This window comes from Anser brachyrhynchus (assembly GCF_964034855.1).
Source record: "Anser brachyrhynchus genome assembly, chromosome: 2".
Taxonomy (NCBI): Eukaryota; Metazoa; Chordata; class Aves; order Anseriformes; family Anatidae; genus Anser; species Anser brachyrhynchus.
The window spans coordinates 111,040,396-111,058,914 of NC_137695.1; the positions used below are offsets into that span (position 1 = coordinate 111,040,396).

Below are 18,519 nucleotides of genomic sequence, written 5' to 3' on the forward strand. Positions count from 1 at the left end.
CTGTGAGGTAACACCCGTAGAGTTTTGGTGAAATGCCAGACTGGTCTCCATGTTGCATCTTGAATCTCTTCATAAGTGCACATTCATTATCTGTATTTGTTCCCTGTGCAGAAATACCCTGAATATTACTGGAGCTATACAAAACAAGTAAAGGGCACACTACCATGAGACTGCCAAAAGCATATGGCATTCATTTATTCCATTATATCTCTCTTCCCCTTCTCTAACATTTTGTTTGTCACAGAAGTACTATTAAAATAGACAGAAGCAAAGGAATATTTCATGGCTGATCCTCTTGGGATTCCTACCTACACAATAAAGCCATGCTTAGAGGTGAGTATACACAGAACATCTGTTGTAAGGTCGTGGTTTTTTTTTTTCCTAAATTAAGTCATGTTATTTCACTTATTTTTAATAATCATCTTTTCCAGCTAAGCATATAATTCTGGAATAAACATTTGCAAAGGTTATTTAAACAAACAAAATTAAGTGGGATTGATCATTGAGTTCAGCTTAAACTCTAATGATCTATGAAGGACCAAATAACCTATAAAAATGTAAACAGTTTATTTTGTCACAGGAGGCTTCTCTGTTAATACCTTTAGTTTCTCACTCAATTGTTCTTATTTCCCCATTGTGCGTGTGGATGCTTTGCTTCAGCAAAATTCAGCTATGTCAGTTTCTAAGCTCCACACATGAAAACAGATCTCTTGACTGCAATGAGCGTGAAAGTCAAAGTGCACCAGGGCAAGCCTGAATGGAGACCTGGGCCTAGGGGCTTTCAGCACCACCCACCCCTCAAGAAACGCATACATACTCTTGAGGCTCTCCCGGAGATTCGTTTCCTCCTGCCTTGTCGGTGCACACTGGTGACCATTCAGACAGAGCACACATATTAGAAATACCCAAGAGGACTTCATGGTCTTTCTGTTAAAGAAGCAGGTTGATAAAGTTAGATGTAAGCATCTTTGTGATGGCCAAATGCCTAGGTAATTTTTACTAAGCATAATACAAGTCCCTTTATTTTTGTCTCTAACTATGGTTTCTCAGATCTATAATATACTCCTAAATGCTACTGTTAGTAAAAACACGAGTAAGAAGGTGACCTCATTCGTACTCTATTTATTCATACTAATAGATCAATTCCACTGAGTTTACACAGTGGTGTAACAGAACCAGGGCACAAAAATATAAAACTGGAAGATTATGAAGCTCAGTCTGTCTCTTGTCTCTTACACTAAAAGCTTTTTACTCTTTTTATTGTTAGTTTATGTTATACACGAATCCATGCTAAACATTATTGCTAGGTTTTGAAAAGGAAATTTCTAGAATATTGTTCCCCTTCTTATCACCAAATATGTGTCCGCTTTCATTGTCCTACAGGATAATACTTAACATAGCAAAGGCAGTAATAGGTGTGCTAAGAGGCTGGCAATTAGATCAATTTTATAAGTAAATGTAGCAGCAATTTAAAGAAATTCCTAAAAAAAAAAAAAAAAAAAAAAAGGAAAAAATGACTTTTGCTATATTTCCCTCCCAAATACAGCTACAAGAGAAAGGTTTATTTTTTAGAAACCATGCAACTACACTTTATAGTTCTCATCTCATGAAGTAAACGCGGTGTTTACGTTCCTTCTTGTTAGGCAGTGCAGCCTTCTGGAAGATGCAATTATCAGCTGCAAGTGCATATGTAAATGAAGAGCTGGGATTTATCTATATCCTGGATTTACTTCTACAGTCACTTGCACATTTTACCTTTACATTTATAATTAAAGACTGATTAACTTTGCAAAGAAATACAAACCCATTACCAAAGAAAAGTTAAAAGCAGCATATTTACCATTAATACTGGAAACACGTCTTCTGAAAAATTGCTGCCCGCGTCAGGAAGGGCTGGGGCTGCGCTCTGATCTAATTGCTCAGAGTGACAGGGATTTTGCCATGTTCGACTTATCTGATGACAAGGTACTTAATCCTATTAATGGGACATATTGTCATTAGGCCGGGGGGGGGTTGCTTCTATGGGACTTCGTGCTCAGCCGTGTGGGCAAAACCACTAGGGGGAGTGTTGGATAGAATTACATAATTGAACGCGAAGTGGATCTGCTATTTTTCGGTAGTCCTCTATTCTTTACAGATTTTCAGTCATCTTGCTTTTTACCTTAGGAGACATCTGCAGCTTATGTTCTTAGTGAAATTGTTACAATTAGTTTGGCTAAAAATAGCTTCCAACATTTAATCTCTTCAGCTGTAAAAAACATTGAATTACGTCACGGCTTTCTTCATATACCTTCTGAAGATACAGAAGTTGAAAGAATTAGGGAACCCAGGTGCAGTCTGGCATATGAGTAGAGTCTGAGATGAGATAAGCAAATCTTGGCATTTTGTATATCATTATTCTTGCTGATGTTTGGGGGTTTTGCCCCCTTAATGATTTTCTTCAGTAAACCCATGTGTCTGAAGTACATCTGGGTTCTGAGCTGCATGAAGTTTTAGATACTTTGAAATGAGATACTTAAATGCTAGCAGATGCTTGATATAAAATATGCACGAGTATTGTTGGCAGGTCATATCGCACCTGTGATGCTCACCAGCAGTACTCCCTTGAAGTCAAAGAGGGGACAGTGAAAGTAGACGTATGTGGTTAGTGGTCAGTAACATCGGTTTTAATACATCCCTTTTGTTTGTTTGTTTACCTCATAGTTCATAAGAGTCAACTGGTGATTGATGGTCAAGGTCCAGTAAGACTAGTGGTGCTTAGGCAAGGGACTTGTTTTTTCGTTATTATTATTTTTAAAAACATGTCAGGAAGAATGGAGAACCCGTTAGCTTTTAATGGGAACTGCAAGTCCTCGACTTGCATTACATATTCATATAGCTCCACTCTCATTTTCTGAAAATGATGTAGGGGAGGGCAATTCATTTTTTGTTTTAATGTATATGAATTGCTGGTTCACTGAAATACTGCTGACTTCTTGACCAAGATTCATCATTGCACAAAATATTTCAAATTATCTTTTGTGACTATACCAAGCAAGCACCCTTGAAGGACTTGCAGTCCCCTGCCAGGAGCAGCCTGACTCAATGTAGACAAAACTGTACTTGATCTAGAGTAAAAATGGCAGTCCAACAGATCGCCCAAAGCTCATAGCAATTTGCAAGAAAGCAGCCAGCCTCAGCCCCATGGGGAGGGAGACCAGCATCCCTGCCAAAGTGTGGAGAGGCTGGAGGCCGCCTCAGGCACAGATTCCACAGCTTGTTTTCAGAATTGCTCTTCTTCTGAACGCCCATGTGGGTCCACAGTCAAACACATTCATGCACCTTGCAACGCTAGTCCTTAAGGGAAATCAGTGCTAAAGCTAATGCTGAGACATGAAGCCTCATGCATGTCAGGCTCTTTTTTCTCAATTCTGTTGATTTTGAACATTGTGAAGTGTGTTGCATTGTCTTAGGTGTTATTCGTCGTCTTATTATACCCACTATGTAAGCAAAAGGAAATAAGCATTTTTATATAGATCTATTCATTAAAAAAAAATCCCGATTCTTTGCTCGAATGTTATTTTTTATATATATGATGGTTGAAATAGGAGGTATAAGAAACCTAGGAAATTTCAACCTGAAGACAAAATTATCTATAGCTAATATGCCTGTTAAAGTTAATCTTGGACTTATATTTAATCTTTGAAGTGCACTTGGGAACCCAACACTCTGTTCTTGAAAGGTAATTACTAGTAGTGCTCACTCTGGAAATCATTTCTCTCACATTTCCATTTTGAATTTAATTAAACAGAAATCTCCAAAATTATAACTTCAGGTTACATATCAAATATCCATTCTATTTTCTTTTAATGTTTCAAATCTGTTCTGCACTGACCCATTGTGGATATCTCCAATTTTTGTATCAGCTACAATGTTCAACTGTTTCCTCTTAATGTGTTATCTTCTTCTGAATTTGAGTGATTCACTCACTCACAGTGTGCCATGTCACCACATTATGGTACTGACATGCCTATTTTTTCATAAGCTAATACAAGCAGATGATTCAGAGCATACTGCTGTGGCTGCAAATTAAGATATAGTTTTGTAGCAACTACTCATACTGGACACAGTCTGAAGACGCCTTTATGAGCAAAGCCTCTTTCTCCCCAGCCCAACAGTTATTCAAGTACTGCTGTATGTTTACTGAAAGTAATAAGTATATATTGGAAAAAAATATAAGAAAATAACTTGAAAAGGGATTTGCAGAAAAACAGGGTTTTTGCAAGAATCTGATAAATTGAAACTGAAATAATTGCAATGATTCAGATCAACATTAAACTTGAACCTAACTGAACTTTAGCAATGGGAGTTGTAGCTGATTTTTGGAGTTGCCTTCTGTCCTACTGGATGACCTCCACAAATGTATAACATTTTTTCACAATGTACTGTGACTTCTCCCTTTTTGTTGATCCATTCCACCTGGCAGGATTAAGAATCAAGAAATATGTTGAAATGGAATTTCCTGTGTTATACATTAGCTGTGGGATTTTGTTCCGGTTTTATATTTATACAATTATTTGCTGTTTGGAAGAGTTGTTTTCTACTATACATTTTCACATTTATGCCTGAGATAGGCCAGTCGTTTAATGATCATGCTGAAAGTATGGTTACTTGCTTTCAGACTTCACGAGCCATGCAAAGTGCTATACATCGACATTAATTCTCTTGATACTTCTATGGAATAGTCCCCAGTTCTACCAAATCTTAATTAGCTTTATTTGTAAGCACACCATTAGTTCCAGTGCTTTCAATTGAAATTAAATCCTACTGGGGGCTTATTGTCTAATTACATGCCTAATCTAAAGCACGCAGAAAGCTTTGCTAGCAGTTCGTATGGTTTTTAAGGCTATAGGAATTGAAGTTTTTATTTTGTTTTGTTCTGGTTTTAATACTTTCCAGTACTTCAGGAGCCCCTAAGTGGTTTCCACTTTCTCCTGTCTTTCAGAGGCCATGGGAGCCCTCCTTCGGTCTGACTTTGAGCTTTACCTGAGTAGTTGAAGTTAGGAAACAAGGTTCCTTCCTCAGCCGGGAGACAGATGCTCTCACTCATGCTGGAGGGACTAAGGAGCTGAGGCTACCCTAAGTTACATAGCTGGAGTTAGACCAAGCTACATATCTTGTAAATATCTTGTAAATATCTTGTAAATATCTTGTACATCTCTTTAGCGTGACACAATCTCAAAGTTCATGAGCCCCAAAGCTCGGAGCTGCGCCGATGTGATTGCCCTGTCTGGAGGAGGTTCAGGCAAGGCCACATCAGGGCCCTGCACTGTGCTCCATGCAAACACGAAACCAGCTGAAGGCATGAAATCAGCATGCATAGCTTAGTGCATCACTAATTAATGTGTCTTTATTTGAAACTATTAAGCTTTTGATGCCAGAGGGACCATCTTCACAAGTTTTGTTGTGTTTTAAAACGTACGAGACTGATTTTCTTTTGCTTATCTATCCATGGACATTCAGGAAGACTATAAGGTGTGGAAAAAATCTTCCACTTCACTGCTGAATTTTTTTCACAAACACTCCAGGGCTTTGACACAAAGCTCTAAATGCCAGTCCCAGCAGTAAAGTGACGTCTGTTGTTCACAGAGTTGTGCAAAGTTTCTTAACGTCTAATCCAAAGCCTCTACACAGAAAGGAGGGATCAATCAAGCCAGTAAGCGATAGCAATATACGGAACACTGTATTTGGGAAGACAAACTTATGAAGTAAAGGGATTTAAATACTTTTAAGGACCAGAGAATGAAAGCTTTAGAATTGAATGTAAGACAATATGAAGTTGAAACCTAAAAATTATGTGGTTGTCTTCAGAATTTGTGCTTGGGATATCAGCTAACTATTGAACTTGGAGTAGCACTATTACTTGTGTTATGTTATCAGCAGGAGATATCAAAGTCAGTGCAAGGATAACAAAATGAGTTAGAAACAATTTATTATAAATCTGTGAAGCTAATCTGCATGGTACAGTTACACAAACAGATTTCAGGAAGCATTTAATATTAAAATGCTGAAGTTTTCAACCAGATGTTTTGCAAGGATTTAGTTTCAAGCTTCCCTAGGAACATTAAAACAAAAAAGTTTTATTGCATGCAGACATGTAATATATCAGCTTTCAGCCTGCAACTCAAAGGAACAGGGTTCCTCATGTGTTTTCATCTGGTTTGCTTAAACATATCTTCATCATTCAGTTCTGTATCAGCTAGTTAAAGAGCGGTTGCTCGTTGGAAACAATTCTGGAGTTTAATGAAATTAAGATGAATGAATTATCAGTGCATAGTTTGTGAGGTGCTGAACAACTCTTGAAGATGCTGCTAACTGCCCCAATCTGCTGGTTTCTTGAAAAGTTAATTGAAGGCATTCACGATAGGGCCTTAATAATATTCAGCAAAACTGGAAATTGCTTTGGTGAAGAATAATCCTCTGGCAAGAAACTTGGCTTCTTGCTTCTGCTGCATTTAAAGTGGAACCGGCTCTGGTGCCTGAGGGTTCGAAAGTCCAAAGAGGGATGTCTGAAGATCACACTTCCTCAATATAACCAGTAAGAGAACAAACACAGCCCCCTTGCTTGCAGTAGCACGGAAGTGGAAGGAGTAAAGCTGGAATGCTGCCTGAAGTTGTCTTTTTCTCCATTTCAGATATTAGAAGCAATTTCTAAGAAGAGCATTACTGCAATTAGAATTAATGACTTCATGCTCCTAACAGTTCTTGCTTAATTGCCATTGCACATGTTTTTACAGCTGTCCTTTTATATAACTAGTACACTGCCCCGTGCAGCTGCCTCAGTACTCAGAGCTTTTAAAACTGCGAAAAAACAACATCAATTACAGAGACCTGACAAATGGGTGGAGAATAAAAAAGAAACACACAGTTCTGAGCAAATGAGAATTAGCAAATGAGATTAAAAAAAAAAAAACAGAAAGAGAAATGAAGGTGAGACATGAAAGACCACAAGGTGAGACATGAAAGACCACAAATGCCAGGTGAAACATTGATGAGGACAACCTCTCCAAATGGAAATATATGAAGTAAAATACAATTCCATATTCCCCACCAACGGATAATTCTTTCTTGCACACAGCAAAAATGTAGAAAGCCCATGAAGGTGCACATGTGGCAGCACAAGAGAAGTACATATACCTTAAAATCCTTCCTCTTTCCTCCTGTTTCCTTCTGCTCTGGTATGAAACCATTTGGGTAAAGTTGGGAATTTGCTGATGCTTCAAAGTTCTTAAGACATTTCCAGGTGCTGTGAAATACTAAGGACTAAGAAAAGAATATGGGAATTTTCAGTTTGGATTTGAGTGTGCACAGTGTGCACCTCAGCCGCTGAGCTAGGCTTTCTTTGTAGCCAACCGAGAGCTTTAATCTAAGCCACAGTTGAACTGACCTGCTGTAGACCTTGACCTCAGAATTAGCTGAGTCACAGTTTGGAAGACCCTATTTTTGTTGCAAGTAGAAAGTGAATGTAGCAGACTAACCTAAATGTAGATCTCTAAAACTGGGACAGATGAATCTCATTGATATGACATGCAGTTTCAGCACGACCTGGCTTATTTCTAAGTGTTTGCCAACAGCATCCTGAGCTGCATTAAGAAGAGGACTGCCACCAGGCCATGGGAGGTGAACCTTCCCCCCTACTCAGCACTGGTGAAGCCACACCTGGAGTGTGGGATCCAGTTCTGGGCTCTCCAGCACATGAGACATGGAGTTACTGGGTCAAGTCCAGTGAATGGTCATAAAGATAATTCAGGGACTGCACCATCTTCCATGTGAGGACAGGCCAAGAGAGCTGGGACTCTTCAGCCTGGAGATCTTCAGGGGGATCTTATAAATAAGTATAAATAACTGGTGGGAGGGAATGAAGACGAGAGAGCCAGACTCAGCGGTGCCAGTGACAGGACAAGAAGGAATTGGGCATGAAGTAAACACATGAGGTTCCATCTGAACACAAGAAAATACTTTTTATGGTGAGGGTGGTCACACACTGGAAGAGGTTACCCAGAGAAGCTGTGGAGTCTCCAACTGTGGAGGTATTCAAAACCTGATGGGACATGTTTCTGGGTAACCTTCCTTAGGTGGTCCTGCTGGAGCAGGGGGGTTGGACCAGATGATCTCAAGAGGTCCCTACCAACCTAAACTATTCTTTGATTTCCTGTTAATATTTGTATGACATGGGCCAAAATGGGATTCATAGTCTGCTAATTATGGTTACATGTAACTTCCAGCATGCGTGGAAGTTGGCAGGTTCTGAGCATTCACACTTAGAGCATAACTGCGTTAGAAATTATTTCAAGCTGTACAGATTCCTGTCTACCATTTCCTAGCACCATCTGCAGTCAGACGAGATAGCAGTTACCACATCTAAATCATCATCTTTCTGAAAACTTGAATCCAAGTGTTAAAGTCATAAAAGATAAAGGAAAACTCCTACTGAGCATAACATAGCACAGTAATTTACTTCGGGATTAGACTCTAACACTTCAAAGTCTTTCTAGATTTTCACTTAGCTTTTGGGTTAGCTATATTTATTAATGTCCAGCACAGTATCAGATATCCTAATTTCTGGACAGTGGCTAGCCAGGATTCCTGATGCAGATGTTTTTATTTTGTTTCCTATAGGTAACAGATGTAAAAAAATCTGTGAAGATAGACTCATTTTGGTTATTTAACACAACGGAGAAAATGCTGTCTCCAGTGCTGCTGGAAGAATATTAAAGGTAGTCTCCTATTTGTGCATTTACATGGAACATATTTGTTTTCTCACGGAAGTGCTAAAACTAGATACTTCACTGGTTTTCTTGAGCTTTGGAAAACTGAGATACCTCCTCTACAATTGAGGGCAATTTTGCACCTCTACACTACGGTTTTAGTAAGATGTGGAGTAAAATCTTTAGTAAGATGTAGAGTAAAAAAAATCATTCCAGCTCCAACTGGAAACTGGGCAGAAAAACACAGCCATTTGCTCATTCAAGTTGAGTTTTATTTAGTTCTTTAAGAACTGGATCTTTGTTATGTCCAGTATAGTCAGTGTATGCAAATTACTGATGTGCAATTTCATGACAAAAAGTTCTACTCTGGAATGTTGACAAAAATCTGGAGTACAGGGCTAGTACTATGCATTAAGATGTACTCTCACTGCACATTCTGGGCACCTTGCAGAAAGGGTTTTGCTCCGCATCTGGTCAACAGAGAGATATAAAACCCTTCAGAAAATAATTGAAACCGTGAGTTAGGCAGTACTTAACTTCCTAACTCGGCTGATCTGAAATGGCCACTTTGTTTCATCTGCAAAAGGAGCCAGAGCACCTGGTCACATGTACGTAAGACATAGGAATGGTCAGTGATTAATCCTAAAAATTCTGAAATAAAGCAGATTCATTTGAAACACCTTACATGCTAGAAAGCTTTAGGAGGTCCGAAGTATAGATGTGATTTTTTTGCTAACATTAATCAAAATTATTTTGCTAGAGGCACTGGAAGATAGTATCATACTACATATTTTCCTATTTGACCTCAGGAAGAAATTTTTCATTTCACTCTTTTGCCCTGGCATCTCTAGTAAGATATCTCATATCCCAAGAGCAGGTTGTTGAAGGCCTATTCATCTGTCCGGGTCGTGTATGTTTAACTGCGCATACGCACACATTTGTATATTAACACAGTAGGCAGCAGGTCAAATCCTTAGCTGATGTAAATAAGCATATCTCCCTCATCTCTGCAAACAGCACTGATTCATACCAGCTGAAGACCAGCACATTTTCCCTAGGTCTGGATTCAGTAAACCACACACACACACAGTGCAAAGCAGCCTATTGTTTGAAGGAAACCTTTCTTGTTTAGGGCACTGCTGAACAAATAAACCAGGCAGCAGAGGGAATTAACAAGAATGAAGAGCATTAACTCCTCAGAGGAAATAACACCAGAAAAGCCCTTGGTATCCATCAGTCAGAATTCCTTTAGTGCTAGACAAAAGCTGCAATGGAAATTGCTGTGTTGTGACCTACGTGATCCCATGTTGAACTATTTACTTGAAATGCTGTGCTTCTAACACATTGTACAGATCAAGTATCATGAGCAAGGAATGAAAGCGAATAAGAAATTAAAAAGAACTTAAACACTATTCAAGCAAAGCACTTAACCACACATTTAACTTTTAGCCTGAGAGTAGTCCCATTGAAGTCAATGGGATTACTTCCGTGCTTAAAGTAAATCATGCGCTTAAATGGTCCCCTGGATCAGGATTTTAAAAATCTAAATGGCTACTACTTAAACATGGATACGATACAATAGGGGAAGAGAAAGAGAAAAATCTGTTTTCCATCTCCTGCTTCAAGTGTGCTGACAAAGGCCTGATAAGATCTAGCACCAGAAAGTTGGAGTTGGAAAAATCCAGCCTTGAAATAAGACATTTCCTCATAGCTGTGAGGAAAATATTGAGACACCTTATGAGAAGGAAGTGGATTTACCCTCATGCAGAGTTCTTATAACGAGATTAAATATATTAAAAGAAAAAGGGAATTAACCCAGATTTTGGGAATGAAATAAACGAGGTAAAAATAAATAAATAAATAAATAAAAATTAGGTAGTTCCTGAAGATGAGATCCCTCCAGATTAGTTCAGTATGATGGTCCAGCTCCATCCTCTGGTTCAAGAGATTCCCAAACTACTGATTAGGAAAAGGATGATTTTCTATTGCCCAGCTTTTTGCATTTCTTGTAAGCATCTGCTACTTTTGGAAGTAGTACTGCACTACATGCATTCTTGATTTAACCTACTACAACCGTGTTTATTTTTGAGACTGCATGAATTGCACACACACACACTGTGAGGGGATGAGGCAGGCCAGCATTCGCAGTCTTTTCTGACGGCTGTGGCTGGCAATGGAGCGAGGGTCACCGGGGAGCATCGTGCCTGAGCCAGCCCCAGCAGCCAGGGTGCTGCACAGTGAGGAAGGCACCTCCATTTCTCCTCACCATGGCACACACTTTCCAATCTCTTGAGGAAAAAAACATGTTATTGCAGTGATGGCATATCTGGATAAAACTTGCATGTCCTGTGATTAACCAGAGATCAGACTGGATGATCTCATTCAGTTTTTTCTGGCTGCAAACACTATAAACTCTTGTCCTGGGCCAGGGCCATCAAAGCCCATCAGAGTCCCTGGAAATACTCCTATTGACTTCTCTGTGCACGAACAGGACTTCAGCTCAATCTACAGCCTCTGCCCAAGTCAACAGGAGTCTAAAGAGAATGCAGCTCAGCTTCCAACAAATACATGTACCTATATGACCACAAACGGAGCTATTCAGAAAAGACTAACAATAGCATCATCACAGAAATTAAATGTGTGAACCCTCAATTAAAGACGTCTTCAGAGCATATTCTTATCAACTTTCTCTATGAAAGGTCCATTGAAGCGAAAAGCTTTGAATGTTGCTCATAGAAGAGAAGCTTATTACGGTCCAAGCCCCTGCAGAATTCAGCCACTGGAGAAAAACTGTTTCACCACAGTTTGTCTATTTCCCAAAAGAAAACTGTGATCAGCCCACATAATTTACATGAGTATTGGCTGGATTTTAAATGAGAAAAGAGTCATGTTCTGGGCCAGAAGCACAGCTGGTATAATCCTAAGGATCTAGTTCATTGCAGTAATATTTTGCTGCAGTTTTAAGCCAGAGCTCCTGCAAGTTTCAGTATGACAGCTCTCAGCTTTAGACCCAAGACATAACAGAGTGCTGGGAGTAATTAACTGTGTACGTTCCCCCAAAATATTGCAGTTTATGACTCCTGTGTCTTTCATGGCAGTGAGATGATCCTAGTTTAAATGTTAGGCTTTTTGCTAAATACTAAGCTGCATTTCTTTTTTGATTTATGCAGGGATTGAGAAATAGAAGCATATTTACATATAAATTCACCATTGTTATAAGACAGGTGTTAATACAGTATTTATGTGGCTGCCATTTAAATGTAAATAATAAGATACTTAGGAATGTTAGTTGAAAAAAAAAAGTAATTTTTCACCTTTTGTAGGTGAAAAACGTTGCATTAACAAGCACCTAGACAAATTTGTGACATTAATGTCTTCATGCATAGTCACAAGAAGGGAGATTTGCATGTAATGGCTTTGTGTCTTTGTCAGCAGATTTGTCTTCTGCACTTTCTGTCCTTGAAATAGGGAATTCATGAGGCAAAGGTAACACAATATAACTTTGCTCTACTTGGCAATTCAAAATTCCCACAGGTAAGACCAAAAATTGTAAAGCATATAAGGATTAGGGTCAATTTTCTCAATGCTGGTCTATTAAATTACGGAGGTAGCTGGCTAACCAGGCACGATAACAAACACCCTGATTTTCAAATGTGATAACCACCCCAAATTTCTTTTCCAGAGCTTAAGTCTCTGGCTACGTGTATCCTATCTTTGTTAGCCTCACCAAAATTTGGACTTTAATTTGCTGAACTGTGTGCCTCAGTGTGCTGGTTTTATTCTGTAGGAAAGAAAGCTCCAGTTCCTCCCTTTGTCCTAGGTTTTTCTAGCTGTAAGCTTGCTTTGGACAATAGCCAGAGCTCAAACACTCCTGTAGGCAGAGTGGACAGTCTGATGATATTCAGGCTCAAGCACAAGTCTGACCCTTGAACTGATAAGGACGTGGTACTGATGTACCCAGGATTGTCCTGTGGTACAGCCTGCCCTGGGCCTAGCAGAAGTTGAAGGTGCGTCACCTCCAGCTACTGCAAGGGCTGGGGCCCTGTGTAGAGCCCAAGGCCTGGGTCAGCCTCACGCACTGGCGAGCAGAGAACAGAGTCATGGCCATGGAGTACGTTGAGGGAACAAGCAAGAAAAAAACGTGAACCATTAACTATGTACATGTGAGTGTAATATGTACATGTGAGTGTAATATGAAGTCACTGGTCAGACAGAAGGACTCTGTTTGAGAATAATGATCTGGAAAATTTACCTCTGGCTAAGATGATAAACTACTTTCATAAGAGAGGGATTTTTTCCCCCTTTTTGTGATCTTTGCTTTGTTAGCATTTGTTTTCAATTATTTATTTGTAATTGTTGCATTTTCATTAAAAATTATAACTTTGGCATGTAGGACTGAAAGACAGGTTTCATGTATGTCAGAGGCATGCATCCAAGGAGTAGTGAGTTTGCTTTTTAATAAGAGAGAGGCTGCCACAGGAAATTATCCTGGTTAAAAAATAAAATAAAGTAAAATAAAAATCCAGGAAAGGCGGCCTTTGCTATATGATATATTTTAGAAATAACATTTTAGTCATAGCATTCTACAAACTGCAAAAAACATGCCTGTCATTTCAAAACACTTTAGGGAAAGGCAGCTGAATCCCACTCCTAATTGTGAAACGATAAGCACGGTTTCATGCATTTTTGGGGAATGTGAAATATTTCTATCATTTTTGCTTTCATTTCTCCTGATCCCTGCCTCCTCTGTCTCCTACTCCCCTTGCTACTTAATGTAGCATTTAGGACAGGAAAGCCATATATTGGAAATACGTACGTAAAGCTTTCTTACAGAGTCTCTTAGAGAATATATATTGATTAGAGGCCAGGGGAAGAGGCTTTTTCAAGAAGAGGCTTAACAGGAGAAATTGAGCATTTGATACACGAGTATGGAGTGAAATGCTGGAACAGTGCCATGGGGGCTGGCAGCTGAGGAGAGAGCCAAACAGCGTGGGGTAGCACAAAGAGATCAAAGTAGTGAAAAATAAGCCTAATATATGGGGAAATATCCTGGCGCTGTTGGACTGGAATGGCGTCCAAAGGGAAATTTTTGTGTCTGAAGACAGAGACTGGACAAGGGGCTGGAAACACTTCCTGGGCAAGAATTCTGCACTGACAGACAGACGGATGCGTGTCTGTCAGCTCAAATACCATGACCAGAGACACAGGATTAGTCATAAGCTACTAGCTTCCACATGGTGATCCCAGGAGGCTGCAGCACTGACGCTGCCTGTTATAAATCTCCTGCAAGGAAGCAAGGCACCCAAGAAAGACATTTAGCATACAGTTAGAGAGACGGGAGACCTGACTTCCATCTATCTCAATCCCACATCCTTCCTGATTGTCTAATTTGCTCAGGTGCTGAGTTGCCTCTGGAGACACCTAATTCCAAGGAGGCATCTCAATTATGTAGATCAGCAAATCGCAGCTGTTTCTCGACCCAGATGTTAGAAACTGCCTCCAGCACGCTTCTCCCAGGAGCCGAGTCGCCTGTGGTCGGCTGCACAGACAGCTCCTCCTCTGCGCCTTCCCCATTCCACCAGACCCGAAGGCCAAGTCTCCCCGTGCTCCTCAGTGCTGCTCCACCAGGCTGGTTGTTGTTACAAGTCAGGGCAGATAAGCTTCAGGCTGAAAGTTCAGAGCTGTGGTTGAAGAATTGGATCATTATGGAGCTATGTGGCTTCTCAGATTGATAAGTAATGTTTTCATTGCAGATGAGGTTGCATGGGCAATCTGTAAGTTATCAGAGCTGTCTTCACTTCCATTTTCTGGGTCCGGGCTGTTTCCAGGTTGATGTGAGACACAGGTGAGCATCAGCTTGCCATCCTGCCTGTCTACCAAACCCTGATATGTCTGCACAACCTACACAACCAGAGGACTGGCCCTAGGATGTGTGCGTAGACACAAGCTACAACACACAGGGGGAAATATGGCATGATATATCACATCATGTTACTCACCACAAAAACTTTCGCTAATTGGGTGATGAGCCCAGGGGAGACAAGGAACAGCTGTAGAAACTGCACAGGAACTCATGTGTAGTTTTTATTTTAAAAGCCTTAGCTCCAGAGGGAAGTGTCCTTCCACCGGCCACTGTTCTGCATTATGAAATGAAAGGGCTCCTGTCCTGACCTGTGTTGGTGACATTCCTCCCCTAAGGGCTTAATTGTCTACTTAGCTGTCATTGTCTGAAGGAGGAGGATATAGCAGAGAAGGGGTCTTAGGAAACCTGGTGGAAAACAAAGTATTTGGCCAGCACATTTAATTCAATAAATAAAAGGACTTGCAGTTCTTAAAAATCTTGAGTGCATCTGCCCTGGACTTGCATTTGAAGTTTAGGTTTCTTTTCTTCAAGATTAAATAACATTTAATTAATATTTACTCTACAGAATCACAACCTATTGTTTCCTGATAGTAAAGCTGATCCTTCCATTAAATGATGCTTATGACTAATTCCTTTGAGTAGTAAATACTTAAAACAATATTTCTTGCTCACCTCCTAACAAAGAAATTTGGTGCTGGATCTCTTCCTGCTGTTATGTGGATGGGGTATTTTCACTAAATCTAAGGAAACAAACCAGACAGAGATCACTTATTTTGCAGAGTATACTTTAAAATGTTTGTTTGGCACCTTTGAGCTATTCATATCTTTTCACTGCCACTACAGAAAAATATGGTTTCATACTTAATAAACATCATTAAGGAGCTTTCTGTTCTTGTTTAAAATTAAGTAAACTTTAAGACCTTATCAAAGCAAGTAGGTTAAGCTCAACTAATCAGCCTGAACTCATACTATTAATAGTGAAGGCAGCATCATTATTCCACTAATCTTTGTCTGGAATACTGGGGGCAGGTACAGATTTCCATACAGAAGAGGTTAAACCAGATGAACCTTTTCCAAAATGAAAATACAATAGTTGTCATTTATGTTATATTTCTTAAATCTGGAGAGGAGTATTCTGCCCAGCTGAACAAAACGGGACACATGAAATTGAGACTTTTTCAGAAAATGTTGTTATTTTACTTTCTGCAGGAGGGCACTTGCTTTGCTATAGCTTGGCCAGGTGGAGCCTGAAGTGATGTTGACAATCTCATGGAATATGATTATATCTGTATCAAAACTATGTACATTGCTCACCCTACATAAAGTACTTATCAGACAAATTATGATCTCAGCTCAGATATTAAATGCAATCTGATTAAATTAAGATGATCAGCAAACAAAGATGCACTTTTGATTTCTGTCAGCCCCATGGAAGAAGGATATAAAACTTGGAAAAGAGGTAAAATCGGGTTTTGTATTTTCAGATAAAATAAATGCAAATAATCAACTACATCCAAAATACAATCAGTTACCTGGAAATCACATTGCATCATTGCTCATTAATTCTTTTATCCACAACATGAAACATTTAATCCAACAATGCCTCATGTATGTAGGTCAGGATGAGGACATCCACTGACAGCATTTGGGTTTAGTTTTCCTTTTTGTTGGCAGATTCTTCTCCAGGTCTTACTGAAAAGTGTCGTCTGTAGTTCCCAGAGGGAGTTGAAATGTAGATATTTCTGTGTATGGCTTCTCTCAGTGATCATCTGCAGCACTATAAAACCTGGGCATATCCCTGTGAACATTTACCCAGCAGTACTTTCTCCTTCTCAGCTCTCCTAGAAAATGGTTCCCTTTCTGAATCTTTAGCCCAGCAAAAACACAACGTAAGGCCTTTTCTTTTTACATAAAGACTGATGTTTAGACATTATTTTTAGCCACTAGCCCAGGAAACAAACTGAAGCTGAGAGCTGCTGTCTTTATGTGACCGAAACTGTAGAGATGAGCAACTAGGACAAGCGTCCCAAGGTCCCAAGTATCTGGGGTTCAGGTAAGCAGCTATGTAAGACACCAGTGTGCAGGAGCATAGGAGAAAGGCTTTAATTTTAGTCTGCACAACTGCAAAAAATTAATGCTATATGCTGACTGAAACCTTTATAAGAGAAACATTTTCTTATGTTAGGAACGTGGAAGCATCAAATGGACAAATGATACCCGTCAAATGTCACAGTGCTGTGGATCTGTAGGGCACTCATATCTCACTTTTTCAATAAAATTATCTAATAATCTTTTCCACAGTTCTTTGCTGCAATCTCTTAGCATTCATACCCTCCCTTTAGTAGTATTATTTCTTACTGCAACTGTTTCTTACAGCTGTAAATTTCCACAACTGGAGACCTCAAGGAGATTAGACTCATTTTTCTCTGTAACATGCACGTAATTTACAGGAACATTAATGAGAAAAAAAGTAGATGACAATTCCCCACCTGTCTGATGTGTTTGTGCTAAAACAGCACAGCTGCATTTTTAAAGGCACTGTGGATTAATACGAGGTGCTATCAAATAAGTTGTAAGGGCTCCCTATTTCCCTTACAGGTAGGTCGTAGTGGTAATGAATGACTTATCACCACTGAAACCACCTCTAACATCTGCTCTCTCTACACGTGATAAGTAAGGCTTCAGTTCTCACATACGTGAACAGACTTAGGGTTTTTGATCACTGAAGAAGCATATGCACTGAAATATGAAGTCAAGAATGGAATGCTTACTGAAGAAATAATGATAAAAAATCATGTTCTGTGACATTAGAAAACCTTAGTTGTTTTAATGTCAGACTGTGTCCAGAACCCACTTCCAGTTTTCTTGAACAACGGAAGTGGTTTCAGAAATGAAAGCTATGTACCTCATTTTGCCACATGTCTGGAGGGCCAGGACAAAGTTCTCTCTCAGATGTTTCCAGTGTTCAGGCGTAAAAATAAAATATTTCAATCTGAGAAAGTTTCATGCTTTTATACCCACAATGGAAAGTTCTCCTTCCATTCCCCTCAGCTAAAGGGAGATCATCCCTCCTGTCCTAGCTTCAGAACTTACAGATGATATTTCTTTTTCATTCAGAGAAATGAACATAGAGACCTTTTGGCAGAAACTTCTTCAACAAAATGTTTTTTTCTTCTACCCAAAGGCCATGAGCAAACAATATGAGTTTATCTTCTGTGCCAGGAAAATCTTCACACATATAACCCATATGAAGGACACTTCTCTGACAATCCTGCAAATGTTATTTAGGACTGAGATAGCCATATCCTTCATCAGGGCTCACATACCCTTCATTCATGCTTACTTATAAGTGCTGTCAGAGCAAAGAGCAGTTTACAGAATAAAGCCTCACAATCTACTTATTTCAACACTAGTCAAATTAAAGAGAAATGTGTATCAACAGTCTTCCAAGCATTTACTCTATTATTTGCACTTAAAGCAGCTGCTTTTCACACACACACACGAAAAGAACGCATGTAAACTTCACTCGACTGATGTTTGTAATGTTTGCTTGCAATTAAATAGCATTTGCTGATAAACATAATCTTCAGTGTTTGGATTTACTGTAAAAAAAAAAAAAGATTTTTCATGTTGTGGAGAAAACAGAAAAATGCAATTTTGTCAACAACTCACAACATTTATCCATATCATGTGAACAGTCCACTTGAAATTGGACATTTGCCAGAAATACCAAATCTATATCCTTAGCACATATTTTCTTCTATTCCTCACTTATTAACTGGGCCCTCTGAGGTCCTTCTCTTCCATTCCTTATCCCTTTTGTTCCAAGTAGCCAGGACACTGATAGTAAAATGACAGAGATTCGCTCACAGACAGCTTCCATTTTGTGAGTATATGGAAAGCATATTT

At 39.4% G+C, this 18,519-nt stretch overlaps 1 protein-coding gene across 3 annotated transcripts in view; it reads right to left on the reverse strand.

Annotated features, from left to right (window-relative positions):
- CLUL1 (clusterin like 1) overlaps positions 1–18,519 on the reverse strand; it is a 32,599-nt gene that overhangs the window by 10,937 nt on the left and 3,143 nt on the right. For 2 of the 3 annotated variants that reach the window (XM_080581119.1, XM_080581118.1), the window contains exon 2: positions 818–927. In XM_080581119.1, the coding sequence (XP_080437245.1) occupies positions 818–920 (103 nt within the window). In that variant the 5' untranslated portion in view covers positions 921–927. Of the gene's footprint in view, positions 1–817; positions 928–16,142; positions 16,422–18,519 lie in introns of those variants that run through there. The other variant, XM_080581117.1, reaches the window with a different exon arrangement.